Here is a 15,590-nt window from a genome sequence, read left to right on the forward strand (position 1 = left end):
TGAAATTGAACATGTTTACTGATCAGAATTGCAACTGCTTTAATTGACTTGTCCCTGTACTAAAAAAATTCTGCAATTCCATGTGAGAGCTGCAGGCTGCTAGCTGCTGCAGGCAGCTGCTGGCAGTTGCTGCTATTGATGCTTATGATGCAAATTTCTGCTCTGGCAGCAAATTTTTCAAATTTCTTGGCAACATCTACAGGTGAAATTGTGTTAAATAATACAGAATTGTTAAGCATCCCCATCTGTACAACTTTGCTGAATTTCTTACCATGGAATATTACATTTAAAATATATTGCAGGTATTAAGTAGTATGGTGGTTTTTACTTAATGAACACAAGTTGGGTCTATTGGTGCCATGGTTCTGTATGTCTTAAAGATTCTCATGGAGAACCTATGTACCAAGTTTCATTTCATTACAAACAACAGAATTGCAGGAATATCATGTTATAATACTAATTTAGCGCCCCCTGTGGGCAGAATTGTATGACATGTTACACACTTGTGCAGTGTGGCAATGGTAAATGATACCATAAAATGAACACACCAGCTTTGTCCAGGGTCATCTAAATGTGGTATGTACCAAGTTTGGTTAAGACTGGATGAAATATGTATTTACCAAATAATCCAAATTGGTGGAGATTTTTGAGGTGCAAATGGGCATGGCCTATATCAGTCTACTTGACATCATTCAAGTAATACACTTTGCAGATATTATTTGTATAGGCCTAATGGTTTATGAGTTATTGGCCAAAATGTAAAATGCATAATAACTGAGCACATGGTGGTGCTGTTGGGCCCATTTTTTAGTATGTTGACCATTTCCACGTGGGACACCTGTCCATGAAGTATGAACAGTTTTGCCCCATTAGTTTTTGAGATATTAGTTTCAAACAACTCTCCCATAGACTTTCCATTATAAATTTTAATATTGTAAAAAAATTATATAAAATCACTGGAAAATGCTAGAAAGATGAAAAGTAATAGTACAAATGTCCTTACAGAGCTGAAAATTTTGATATTTGAATGGTTTCTGTCCCTCAAAGTATGGAGGAGAAGCAAGCTTGCAAAAAACGTGCAGAAGAATAATAAAAAAGATTCTATATAGTGTGAATGCTTTCAGCATAATAAATAAAGAGTGAACACATCACAGGGTGTGATCTGTGAAGCAAATACAATAGGGACATTGTACCACTCAGTGCTCAGGCCCTAATTAAGTTTTAAGTTTTTTTCAAACCTTTTATAGTAAATAAATTTTAAGTGCACTATGGTGCCAGATCTTTATAGCTTATAGCACTGATCCCAGTTTTAACGTGACCAAGCAAGAATGTATTAAGATTACATTTTTTCCATTAGAAAAATGTATTTGGTTTGATTTTGGCCATTGTGCTATTGTAATGTGCATACTAAACCTTGGAAGACTGAAAGAGTTGCTTTTTGACTCGCAAGTCACATCTCAAAGACTTGAGACTTGACTCGGACTTGGCCTTAAAGACTTCAGACTTAACTTGGACCAAAAGACTTAAAAACAGCTCCTTCAGACAGCACTCAACATTTATAAGACAAAAGACAAAATGTAGGTGTGAATGTACATCTCTCTGTTTCTGATGGCACCATTGCACATACGTGGTTTCCGCATGAAAAAACAATGTTTGCAGTTTTTTGCAATTGCCAAGACACAAAACTGGTACCTGTGGCACAATTATTGAAACCACTAACTCATGTAACCTATCTATAGACCAGGTATGCTACACCATAAGCACATTGTCTGCTTTACACTAAGTTTGAAAATCTAAAACACACTTTTTGCAAATAACTACACACATATATCTATATTAGACACATCATTCAAAATTAAAAGCCTGTGTGTGTTGTTTGCTTAACACTGCCAATGAAAATACCACACTCAATTATCAATCACCTGCACCCAGAATGCACATGTGAAAACACCTGCAAGCAATTAGATCACTTAGAAATCAGAGCTTGAACACTGTAAATAGGATTCAAGTTTGGTCTTTGGTGTGCACAACAATGGAGGCCAATTTTGGAGAGAGTTAGAGGAAGAGGTGTTCGAGTAAGAGGAGGACAAGGACTAGGAAGACCAGGAAGAGGAGCAAGAGGAAAGGGAGGAAGAGGAGGAGGAGGAGGAGAAGGAGGAGGACACACAGAAAGAGGAGTGGCGAGAGGACAAGTCAAGAGAAATCGGAGAACTGTCACAGATGAAATCCAGCCCACTTTGGACGACCACGTAATCAACCATGGGTTGAGTTTACAGGAGGGTGGTCAGGGGGTCCAGCCTAATTTGAGCTGCTAAACTGTAGCAGGTGTCATCCGGACATTTCAAAATGAGAACAGGTAAGAAATCCTACCCTCTATATGATTTTACAGTATTTCATAAGAAGGAGATCTTAAGACCCTAAACATTTGCATTCTGTTTTTGCAGAATTGCAAGCCGACCCCCTCACAGGAGGAAGAGATCACCTGTTCACACAAGAACAGGTACAACACGTCATAAACATGGTCATTGCAATCAATTTCACACTTTTGCAACAAATGCAATACCACATCATCACTGACAACACAATATTCAACATAAACAGGGTTAGTTTATCCACACTGCACTGTTTACTGAAGTGCCATCAACTTAGGATGAAACAGCTACACATCGAGGATGGGATGGACTGTAACTGCAATATACTGTATTTTGTTTACAGTACAGAACAGTAACTATGTTCATGGCATCTTTACTTAAAGTGTGCAGTTGGCGTCTGGAAAGAGCTATTTATTTGGTGTTTGTGTGTAAAGTTGTGATGCAAAAATATAATTTTTAGAAGAGTTTATGTAGGTTTGAATGAAGTGTTTGCTTTTGCAAGAGATGTCAGATATTTTGTATTTTGTGTATATGTTTTTGATTTTTGTGTGTAAAGTTTTGACAAAGAAGGCCCTAGTTTCAGAAATTGGGTTTTAGCAATAGTAAAAAACTTTAATATACCCCTAACTTTTACATCAGATTTCAGGAAGCTGAATACAGCCTGTATTTATGACGTTTAAACTGGCTATACCAATTTTCTATACCGAGTGTTGAACTAAGAAGACATTCTGGAGCAATGCACACCAAGAACTGCAACAGCACAGTAGCTGTCAGAGTGCAGACAGTACTGTCAAATACAGTAATGCACACAATTACAATGACCTGGTGTCAAAAAAACAAGGATTAATTTTTGCATGTTGCGTGGACATTTTAATGGCTTGTGGATTTTATGTCCAGGTAAACTGGTGATAGTTTCCCAGTGGCTATCAAACTCACTGCAAGAACGAGACATGGCCATTGCTCCCTCTCCTCTACCTCACAGCAGTACAGCATATTTTTGATTGGTGATGCAAAAGCATACAATCATGTTAAACCATGATCACAGGGCTTTTTCTCTGATTCACAGTATTTTGAAATGTTGTCTTTTGCCTTATTGGGCAACCATTAAAGCTGTGGAGATGTGCGTTTCTGTTACTGAATAAAATGCTGAAGGAGAATTTAAAATATGTTATTGCTGGTGGGACAAAATAGACATTACTTAGGACAGTAACTATAGCTGTGGTAAGGTAGCACATTGTAGAATTGTGTGGTTACATACAGTTTTCCACATATAACTTCCTCATTTGGTAGTTCAGTAAACATTGCAGTGAAAATGCATTGTTAAATCTCAATGCAGTGTGGCATGACATCATATCTCAAACCACAGTGCAGTAGTCCATTGAAATGGGAGTTTACACTCTTATGTTTTATTTTCTTTAGATTATGTTATATTGTTTTAAGTTATACTGTCTCACAGCTAAGTGAACAATAGATAGTTGTATTCTTTCATGTGAATATGTTTCACTGCTGGATCAGCTAATTAAAGTGAGCTGTGAGATTCGACCTTCAGCTTCTACTTCTCAGTAAACAGATGCAGAGAAGAAAAATCCTCAAGGAAGAAACATAGATTAGGTTATGAATGAACAAAAGGAATACTGTGTATTAATTAAAAGACACCTCTTAGGATGACAAATATGGGATGTTCTGTGACAACACTGCATGTACAAATATGATTTTGAACTTCATACACTCTCTTCCAGCCTAGCAAACTGGGGGATCTGAATTTGCAAATGTGTACTCTGGATATTGCAATAAATCTCTGAAAGATAACATGCTCCCTGTGAATTCATCTTAAATATCCACCACGTCCATTTACCTGTTTAAAGTTGTGTGTAAACTCAGCACCCCCTGGTGATATTGTACTGTAACAAATGATATGCTGTGGCACTAGTGCATTGTAACCATGGCAAAGATGCACCATTCTCACGTCAGGGTGGGACACTTTCAAGTGCTACCAAAGTAGGTGTAATTACAGTAAATCACTAACACTGACAGAAATATACATATCTCTTGGTCTTATATGGAGGACAATCAACCCACATGAGAGGGATTACACAGTTTATTCCCATGTGCATCAAGTGTATATAAGAAATCACATATTACCTGTGGATAGTGTCCTACGCAATTGGGGATATTCTGATTTCAGATCATAGTAACATTACCCTACATGTAATACCTTATTATAAAGTGAGTCAGTCATACAGGTGATGATTTTATTCATCCTTTTTGCAGGACATAACGTTTAGAGAACTATATTTGTAGAATATATATTACAATCAGCCCTTTTTGTTGGTATTGCCTGTGAGGCAATCAAAGCTTTTATTAGAGGATGTGTTATTCAATATGCCTTGCAAAGAAATGGTATTCTGTTCAACTTCTAAAGCTACAAAAGAGAATACAGGTTAGAGTCCGACCTGAAACAAATGAGGACAGTAGATTATCTGAAAGAGTTGACCCAGCTTAAATACAAATATAATTCATTAATTCATTTGTTAATCTTAAAACAAAAAATCCTTATGTTTGGCAGATCAGTTCTTTTCTGATGACCTAAACCTGCCTAGGCTAATAGCAAGCAACAAGAATATCATGTAAACCCATCCCAGAAACACAAATAACTGAAGCCCTTCAAACTATGCCTGCTGGTAAATCACCCAGTCTCCACAGATTTATGGCAGAATTCTTCCAGTGTTATTCTGAGGAATGGATACCTTTTATGCAGAAAATGATTAAAAGGTTAAACAGAATTGGTCTTAAAAATAATAATCACTGTTGGAGATGTAACCATGTGGCAGGGAACCTTACACATATACAATAGGAATACCCAGTAATTCAGAAATACTGGCACCAGATACATAATTTCAGTCAAGAGATAATGGAATATAGGCTAAAATAAATTCTCTAAAATTTAGTGAGCAGCTTCTCATTTTAGCCAGGACTGGCCATCAATTTCTCCAGTTAAAATAAGAAATAAAAAGTCATATCAAGTGTCTCTAATTAATGTAAATTCGGTGGGTAACTTGATGAGAAAGCAAAATTAAACTCTGTTACACCACTTTACAATAGCAAGTGGACTGAGTGTGTCTTTAGTTCCAACAACTCCAACAAAATGTTTCAGTCCACAATACAATGATGAATGAATATATACACACACTCTTTCAATCACAATCAATTCTGCCTCCCTTAGCTCAATGTTCTATCATGCACACTATTATTTTCCTATGCCATCTAAACTTCAGTGTTCTCTTTTCTTTTCCCTCCATCCTGTCCTCCTCCTTTCCCTCTTTTCTTAGTTGCTATTTTATTATTCGTTGTGTTTTTGCTTTGTTTTAGTTTTATTTGTTCATTCTAATTAAGACTCTGTCCTTCAAAATTCTGCTTTCCCTTGGTGTTTAGTTTTATTTTTATTATGGTAATTAGTGAAGTTGTTTTTTTCACATTTATCATTTTGATTAATGAATCAATATTTAATGGTTTTATTTTTTCATTTCACCCTCTGATCCAAAACATTGTAACTGTAACTCATTATTATAATATTTTTTTTAGTAGTAGTTATTATAATATTACATATTTTACATATTATTATATATGACGATGAGAATAAGAGGGATGTTGATGCTGATACATTATTATTATTATTATTATTATTATTATTATTATTATTATCGTTGTTGTTGTTGTTGTTGCTGTGGATGTGTTGTAGTGATATCATTATCATCATCATTATTATTGTTATGAATGCTATAAAGACTGGTATGATAAAGATTAGGATGGGATCATTATTATAAAACAGAATACTATTAGCTACTATTAATTTAGCACAGTTCATAAGACAATGATTATGATGTTGATTATTATTATTATGATGTTGATTATTATTATTATTATTATTATTATTATTATTATTATTATTATTATTATTATTATTATTATTGGTAGGTTGAGACGGGTGATGATAATGGTATTATTATTATCAAACAGAATACAGTTATTAATATTGCACAATTTATTGAATGATGATATTACACATATAATAGGATGACAAAGATGATGATGATGTTGGCACTTATTTGTTCTGGGTTTTTCTGTTTGTTTGTTTGTTCATTTTGTTTTGGTTGTTTGTTTTAAATCATTACTATTATTATAATTTGCCTATTATTATTATGAATTAGATAAGAATTAGTTTAATTTACCACCAGACATCTGTGTGTTGATGTGCATGTTCATTCTGCATGTTCATTCTCAACCTATATACTGCATCAAACCTGCTGACACAGTAACCAACAATTTTTTACTTTATTATTTTCCTCTGTATTTTTTTCTAACTTTTTTTTTCTTATCTCAATTTACTTGTTTTTTAATTAATGAAAAGTCAGTATTTGGTAACAGGACGAATTTCAATTATTCGTCAATTCAGTAATTGAACTTACTTACTTACTTACTAACTTACTTATTTTCATTTCTACCATCCTACAACCACAGCAATACACACATCTTCACATTCAGGTCATACACAGACATGCAGTTAAAAATTACATTGGACCTCCTCACTGAACAACCCACTCTATTCACATAATTGTTCTCTTTTCTTTCTATTCCCATTCTCTCTCCTTTTTTAAAAATGTTTAAATATTTTATTCATCTTTATTATTTATGAGTTTATTTTTATCAACTTGTTTGCATACCCATTGATACATCTTTGTTATGTTTTATTCTGTTATGTTTTATTCATCCCTTCATCCCAACCATATTGTCTCTGAACGATGGGACCACTAAGCCTCTCTCCAAATAGAAAGCTGCTCCTCAGACCCAGTTGAACAGACCCCTCCTGTAGGGTTGGGGGCTGCTCTAAAGAGGATCTGACCTGCAACAGGACAGCCACCTCCCCTTTTGCCCACACACACACACAAAATTTAAATCAAATGTAACCCAGGTCACAAAGAGTTAACAACACAGAAGTACCTTAGCCAATCAGAATGCAGGTCCACAGCACCATAGGGAAGCTACACAGCATACACTAATCAGATGCTGGATGACACTGAGGGAGATGACCTGCTGCTGAACAGTAAACATGTAACTCAGATAAAACAGTAAATACACAATATAATGTTGTCAAATTAGAATGGTAACAGCTTGTACTTTGTTATAAGCTCATAGATGTGTGTGTGTGAGAGAGAGAGAGAGAGAGAGAGAGGCCCTGCTCACTGAAACCTGTCGAGTGACACAGAGGAACTCCCAAATTGGTATGTCACGGTAAAAATTAATAATTAAAGCTGCAAGCAGCGATGAACGGGCCCTCGCGCTCCATGCACGTTGGGCTGTGACGTGGTTGGTGGGTCTGCACGTGGACTTCTTCATATGCAGGCATTTTTCGGACAGTGCATGAAGTGGTGAAGCTATTTGGAGCTAGAAAACATCCACAAAGTAACAAACACACCTGCGAAATAACGGCATGTTGTAGTTTATGTAGTTGAGAACATACTATGTAATATCATGCAAACCTGATGATGTGTGTTGTAAGGCAGACTTCCTGGGCACAGTGGGTGGCACTATGAGAAAGAGACAATACAGAAGTATAGTGAGTTTGTGTCTAAAACAAATGAATTTCCTAGATAGATAGACAAAACATGTAAATTCAAGATTTGTAGGTCAAAGTCTCGTGACTCATTTAAAGTTCAAATTAAGTTTTTATCTAAAACTATGTGGAAGCAGTAAATGTTCAAAAAGGTGTGGGTTCGCTCACTCTCTCCATTCACATATATGAGTATTTTTCTGTGTCCAGCTGCAGTTACTTATTGTCTCTACACACCTGACAGTACACATGTCAATCAAACTTTGACCAGGTCATGTGGGTTAAAAGTCTCTCCTTTTTTATAAATAGACTTGATGAAAATTAGGAAAATAATTTGTTTTACACACAAACTCATCAAGCGTTTTTAATTTACTAATTGAAATTCAGGTGAATGGGCCCAAAACTTGCATAATTTTGATGACACAGGTGTGAGCAAGACAGACATATCTCACCCTGCAGAAAATTCTCATCCTGTCAATCAAACTTTCAAAATAAAAGCACACCACACTTGTAAGAAATATCCCTCATTTTTAAAAAGCAAAATGATCTGATCCGACAGGCCAGATTGCGAGGTCCTGACCAACACTGCTTGCAGCTTTAATTAAATGCTGCACCACGAGGTGCTAGGCTAAGTTAGCGAGTTCAATGCTAACAAAATTTGCATTGAGTGATGAACAGTGCAACTGTTGTAGAGTTCAACTAAAGTTAAGCTGTTTGACAACTTGACAGCAACTCGACAACAAGAATGTCAATGTGACATATAGAGTGTCTAATTAGGGACTGAGCCCAAAAGGCAGAGGACTACTGTAAAACAGAACGAAACGCAAACAAAACACTATTTTTTTGTGTCCAGCTGTAGTTACTTGTTGTCTCTACACGCCTGAAAGTACACGTTTCAATTAAACTTTCAAAATAAAAGCACATCACACTTGTAACAAATATCCCTCATTTTTAAAAAGCAAAATGATCTGATCCCAATGGGCCAAAGTGTGAGGTCCTGACCAATGCTGCTTGCAGCTTTAATTGCTCAATGTTTTCCGTGGCTGGTAAAGCAACATATTAAGTTAGGTTTTGTTAGGTATTTTATTTCATTGGTATAATGAATTTGATTTAAAAAGAACAGAAGACATAAGAATATAGTGTGTCAAGTTCACACTTTAGATTTGTAATTCATATAATATTGTTTGTTTTAAAAGTATATACAACGTTAAGATAAAATAGAGATTTAGTTTCACTTTACTCACAAATTCATTTACTGTAAAGGTTATGTAAAATGTGTTGATTGTACAATTTACATGTATATATTTTGTTGAAGTTGCAGGAATTAAGAATTCCTGACAAAAAGGCAATTAATTAATGAAAAACTCTGGTTATGTCAATGACTGCAGGTTAGGTTTTTTGAGTTGATTTGAAGTTGATGGCAAGCCAACCCAGACAAGACCTCTAGATCCCTGGATTGAAGATCCCAGGGCCAAGAACCGCCAACCTTACCCCTCTCCTGCCATGGCAGTAGGGTAAAGGTCATAAACTGCACAAGGCCAGCACCACTCTTACACTCAACTTCCAGCCCCACTTGCACAACCCCAAATCCCAAACTCTGACTTTGATTTTTGTTTTTGACTTGACTTGGAAAAGACACTTACCTTCTTCATTCTTCTTCAAATGCATTCCCTGTGAGGGGGTACCTCCACTACCAGTAGTATTAGGAACTGTTTGCTACACAAACATTATACCCTTTTCTGTTTTTGTTATTGTTGTTGTTGTTTTGCTTTTTATTTCTTTCCTCTTTTGTTTCAGTTTGTTTGAGTCTCTTGTCTTGTGCTGTGTCATATGTTTTTCTTTTGTTTGTTTTGATGTTGGCCACTTGTATTTCACTGTTTGTTTTCATGTTGTAAATCTAAAAAGAAAGTTTCATGATGAAAAATCAGTCAAATTGACATGTTCTGTTGTAATAGTTTTTGCTTTGCCCAAAACTTTTCAGAAGACAGTAGTCAGCATTCTCTTACAGGCAGTTACATTTATACTAGGAACAAACAATTTGTCCCCACTGAGTTTCACAGATCATCTACAATTACAGGGGACTTCATTAAATCGGCATGTTGCAGTTGTAGGGAATATGGGTTTTTTAATTAATTAATCTATTTTTGTAGATGGATAAGCTCACATGTCAAGACCGCCTCCCCGCCTACATGACTAACATTGTCATGATGCTGTTAATGGTAAGAAGAACCTTGTTCTCTGCATATAGTATAGATAATTGATGATTTATTTATGACAGGTTGTAGAATGATTATTTATTTTCCTTTACAGTCTATGTATTCTGTTTCTAATCCTGTGCACCTTTTAATTGTCAGATTGGTGTTACATTTGCCATTGTGTTTGGTGTGATCCTCTACCGGATCTCCACCAAAGCTGCTCTTCATATGAGCTCCAATCCGATCACACGGAACCATGTACAACTAACAGTCAAAACCACAGCAGCTATTATCAACCTGGTGGTCATACTTATACTGGACGAGGTGTATGGAGCTGTGGCACGATGGCTCACTGTGTTAGGTAAGTTTTTTTAGGTGTCGAACTGGCTCAGGGAGTGTGTGGTTGTCTGTCTGTGTGGTGTATAAAATCAACGTCATACTCAACAAGGCTTATGGCTTCGTTATCCATTTATTTTTAAACTGCACAAAAATTGCACATTAAATTCAAAATGGCCGACTTCCTGTTGGACTTAGGATATGGCTACATGAGACTTTTTTGTGCATCTGGACATGATACATGTGCCTACCAAATTTCATTCATCTATGTCAAATTTAAATATGGGGGCTTTTAATTTGAAATTTTCTAGGGGGTGCTATCAAGCCATTTTGCTACGCCCATGCCCAAGACCCATAAAATATGAAATTTTTCACCACTTCTGATGCATGTGAAAACTTTCATGAGTTTTCAAGCACGTTCAGCCCCTCAAAAATGTTTCTTTTGGATGAAAAATAATAATAATAATTCCTTCACTTACCAGAGGGTCTTTGCACGGTTTGGTGTTCAGGCCCTAATTAAAGCTAGAGGCAGCGATGAGGCCCTTGCACTTTTGCGTCAAGGTGCGCCACAGTTGAAAGGCTTCTATTACTGGCATGCAGATGTATTCAGGACCGGGCTGTTATCAGACGTTGCACAAACAAGTTTAATATCACTTCCCGTGTGCACTATGTGGTGTTAGAAAACACCCACTAATTATACTTCATGTTGCTTTATATCAAGTGTAGACCACAACTTGCAAATTTAATGTGAGTAGTATGATTTTTGTCACATAAGACTGAATTTGCTCTACACAAGAGGGTCATTAACACAGCAACGTTTTAGTTGAGGTCTGCTGAAATGGATATGTATTTTCATCAACATCGGATGTTGCCTGAAGGCATTAAATATCACTTCCTGTGTCTACTATGTGACACTAGAGAACACCCACTAATTATATGTCATGTTACTGTATATTGTGTCGACCGCACCATGTAAATTCCATGTAAATCGGATGTTTGTCATATAAGGCTGACTTCCTGTTGTCAGTAGGTGGGGCTATGACTCAATATTGGCATGTAGATGAGTTCAGGCCAGAACTCTTATCAAGCATGAGAAATGGACAATGTACATTCAAGTTAAAACAACTTCCCACTTCATGGCGAAACACTGAAGTTCGCTGCATCACCATGGCAATGGTGTATAATGAAAACTCAAGATTTTGATAACTTTTCATCGTAAAGGTCTTTACATAACACACTGACCAAATTTGAAGTTGGTTGAGTTAAATCTCTAGGAGGAGTTTGTTAAAATATAACATTTGTAAATTGCAAAACTGACTTGCTGTTGGACTTACGGTATGGCTCCAAGAGGCTTTTTTGTGCATCTGGACATGATACATATGCCTACCTACCAAATTTTGTTCATCGACGTCAAATTTCAATCAATCAATCAATCAGTTTTTATTTATATAGCGCCAAATCACAACAAAAGTCATCTCAAGGCACTTTTCACATAGAGCAGGTCAAGACCATACTCTTTAATTTACAGAGACCCAACAATTCCAAAATCCAAAAATCTTACATTAAAAATTTTTTAGTAGGAAATTTTGTGGCGAATCCAAATGGTTAGACTTATACTTTGGATGTCAGAAGCTTCTATTTGACACAAAGTTCATGCCCATAGTTTGCCTCCCCATTGTTTTACATTCAAAGGTGTGATGTGGCACTGCAACAGGGGCTTCAGGGCTTATAAAATCCAAATCGTTCGAGTTATTACAAAGTTTTTAACAACTTTTTTTCAGCATAGTGTCATAAGTCACCTATTAAAGTTTGAAGCCGATACCATTAACGCCCTTGGAGAAGATAGTGTTTGAGCACATTTTGGCACTTTGGGGGTTAATATTTACATTTGATCAAATTTTTCAGACCTGATGTGTGTGCCAAATTTGGTGAGTTTTTGAGGGGGGGTCAAATTTAGGTGTGAAGTCCCGCAATAATAAGAAAGAAAGTAAGAAACAAACACACGAAAAACAATAGGGTCCTCGCAATTAGGCAAGGACTATTGTTTTACAGTAGTCCTCTGCCTTTTGGGCTCGGTCTCTAATTAAAGCTGCAAACAGCACTGATTGGGCCCTCGCAACTTTGCGCACATTGGGGCGCGCCGCATTTGATATGTTCAGGACCGGGCTCTTGTCACTTCCTGTGTGCACTATGTGGTGCTAGACAACACCCAGTATTTATACTTCATGTTGCCATATAGCAAATGTAGACCACACCTTGCAAATTTCATGTGAATCAGATGATTTTTGTCACATAATGTGTTCAGGCCTGGACTCTTATCAAGCATTCCTGTTGGACTCAGGGTATGACTTCAAGAGACTTTTTTGTGCATTTGGACATAATACATCTGCCTCCCAAGCCCGAGACCCATATCAGAAATCATGTTTCGCCACTTCTGACACGTGCCAAGTTTTGTGAGTTTTCAAGCATTTCTAGCCCCTGAAAAACAGCTTCCTATTTCATGATGAACAATGTATCACCATGGCAACAGCTTTTGGTGAAAATTCAAAAGCTTCAGTATGTAGCATCATCAAGTTCTTACAACTTAGCTGACCAAATTTTAGGTGGATCTGGTTAAGTTGATAGGAGAGGATAGTAAAAGAACGGGGCTTATTACTTCCTGTTGCCAGTAGATGTGTTGTAGTGTTGTGACTATGATTCAATATTGGCCTGTACATGTCTTCAGACCAGGAGTATTATCAAGCATGTGGAATTTGGGGAAGATCTGATGATATGGACTCGAGTTATAACAGTTTGTTTTGCAATGGTGAAACATTGAAATTCACCGTGTTGCTACAGCAGTGGCATTTAATGAAAACTCACAATCTTCATAATGTAGTATCATCAAGGTCTTAAGGCTTTTCTGACCAAATTTGAGGTGGATCAGGTATACCTGCACAGGTCATAAAAGTACTGCACCTGTATAGCACTATGACTATGACTGAATACTTACACATAGATGTGTCAGACCCTCATCAAGCATGAGAAATTTTGTGCAGATTGGACAATGTACTTTCGAGTTACAACAACTTCCTGTTTCATGGGGAAACATCTAAATTCGACGCATCGCCACATCAAGGGTGTTCAAAGAAAACTAATGATTTTGATAACTTTTCACATCAAAGGTCTTTAGATGACACGTCAAAATTTGAAGGCAGTTGGGTTAAATCTCTAAGAGGAGTTTGTTATAATACAATGACTGCAAATGGCTCCAAGAGGCTTTTTTGTGCACCTGAATATGATATATCTGCCTACCAAATTTTGTTCATTTATCTCAAATTTAAGGGGAGCCTCTTGCAATTCGAAATATTCTAGGGGGTGCTCTTGAGCCATTTTGGAACATCCAAGCCAAAACCCATATCCAACATCAAGTTTCGCCACTTCTGATGAATTTGCAAAGTTTTGTTAGTTTTCGAGCATTCCTAGCACCTTAAAAATTTCAAAAGTAAGCAGGGGACGCTATAGAGCTGCCATGCCACGCCCAAGCCCATTTCCGATATCAAATTGAAGTACTTACTAATTTGAACAAGCGTGACTTTTTGTGCATCCTAAAGGCCTAAAATATGTGTTTGTAAAATGAAAATCGATGCATGAAATCCAAAATGGCTGACTTCCTGTTCGGCAAAAAATTCCAAAATAAAAAAGGATTTCAAGGTACAATGATGAGTGCAATGATCCCACCAAATTTCATGAACATCAAAGAAACTTTTTCAAAAATGGACTATGGAGCCTGCTGGTCACACCCAAGCCCAATCACTATAAAAATTACAATTTCCCCCCACTTCTGATGTATGTGCAAAGTTTCGTGAGTTTTTGAGTACGTTTAGCCCCTCAAAAAAGTGTTTCATTGTGGAGATGAAGAAGAAGGAGAAGAATTTCTTCAGATACAATAGGGTCTTCGCACCGCTAGGTTCTCGGGTCCTAATAAATCAGCACAATCTTAGAAGGGTTCTTCCCCTTCGGGGTTTGAATCCTAAATGTTTTGTTGCCTCAACAAATACAGATACAAATACAAATACTGGGCTCTCTGCACATCCCTAGTTCAGAAGTGACTGTATTGCCTGTTTTCATTGAAAAATATGATATAATGCACTCAGCTCACAATAATAAAGCAGGGTGCTTTAAAGAATCCTTAAAGTAGTTAAAATGAATAAAAAAGGCTAGAACAGCACACATAGTTACTTATTTTTAATTGTTTTTCATTGCAAATTGCACAAAATCAAATAAAAATATCTGTTCCTTTTTAGAGGTTCCGAAAACAGACAAGAGTTTTGAGGAACGACTGATCTTCAAGACCTTCATTCTCAAGTTTGTCAATGCTTTCAGCCCCATCATCTACATTGCTTTCTTCAGGGGAAGGTTTGTAATGTCGCTATATTTTAAAGTGCAAATTTGTAGCTTTCAGTTAATTGTTTTTTCTCTTACTTTCCTCCATGCTTTCATTCTAATATGTTTAACCAAACTTAAATAATTTAAATAAATGTTAAAAATAATAAATACATTTTTAAGATAAAGAACACCTGATACCTTAAACCTTGCTCTTAAACTTTCAATTAATTTTTCCCACTAGACTGGTAGGCAGACCAGGCAGCTACCTGTATGTGTTTGAATCCTACAGAATGGAAGAGGTGAGCCTTACACTTACAAATTATCTGCAGACTTAAGTTTTTGTAACCACACTCCTGGGATTAGAGTCCAGGTGCTTTTTGCATGCTCCTCTCATATCACCCCACCATGTTGACCTTTATTTTGTTCACTCTTACATTTGGTGTTGATGAAGTCAAAATCCAAAAAGTTCTATTCACTTACTGTTTTTCAGTTTATCCAAAGCACATTGAGTTGGACTTGTGTGTCAAATTTCAAGTCAATCAGACTTACAGTGTGAGGGGCGTGGCCTTTCCAAAATTGGATTTTTGGACCTTAATTACAACGCCACCATCTGGCTGATTGGGTTCATATTACTTGGGAAGCACATGCACATCATTTCCAGTTATTGTGCCAAGTTTCATGGTTTTAACTTATTCCAGCCCATGGCAAGTT

General features: G+C 36.6%; 1 protein-coding gene across 2 annotated transcripts in view; it reads left to right on the forward strand.

Moving 5' to 3' along the window:
• LOC122985498 (anoctamin-1-like) overlaps positions 1–15,590 on the forward strand; it is a 153,603-nt gene that overhangs the window by 103,101 nt on the left and 34,912 nt on the right. For both annotated transcript variants that reach the window (XM_044356209.1, XM_044356210.1), the window contains 4 exons: positions 10,131–10,199; positions 10,335–10,536; positions 14,798–14,909; positions 15,121–15,178. In XM_044356209.1, the coding sequence (XP_044212144.1) occupies positions 10,131–10,199; positions 10,335–10,536; positions 14,798–14,909; positions 15,121–15,178 (441 nt within the window). The remainder of the gene's footprint in view (positions 1–10,130; positions 10,200–10,334; positions 10,537–14,797; positions 14,910–15,120; positions 15,179–15,590) is intronic.

Source organism: Thunnus albacares, chromosome 7 (assembly GCF_914725855.1).
Source record: "Thunnus albacares chromosome 7, fThuAlb1.1, whole genome shotgun sequence".
NCBI lineage: Eukaryota > Metazoa > Chordata > Actinopteri > Scombriformes > Scombridae > Thunnus > Thunnus albacares.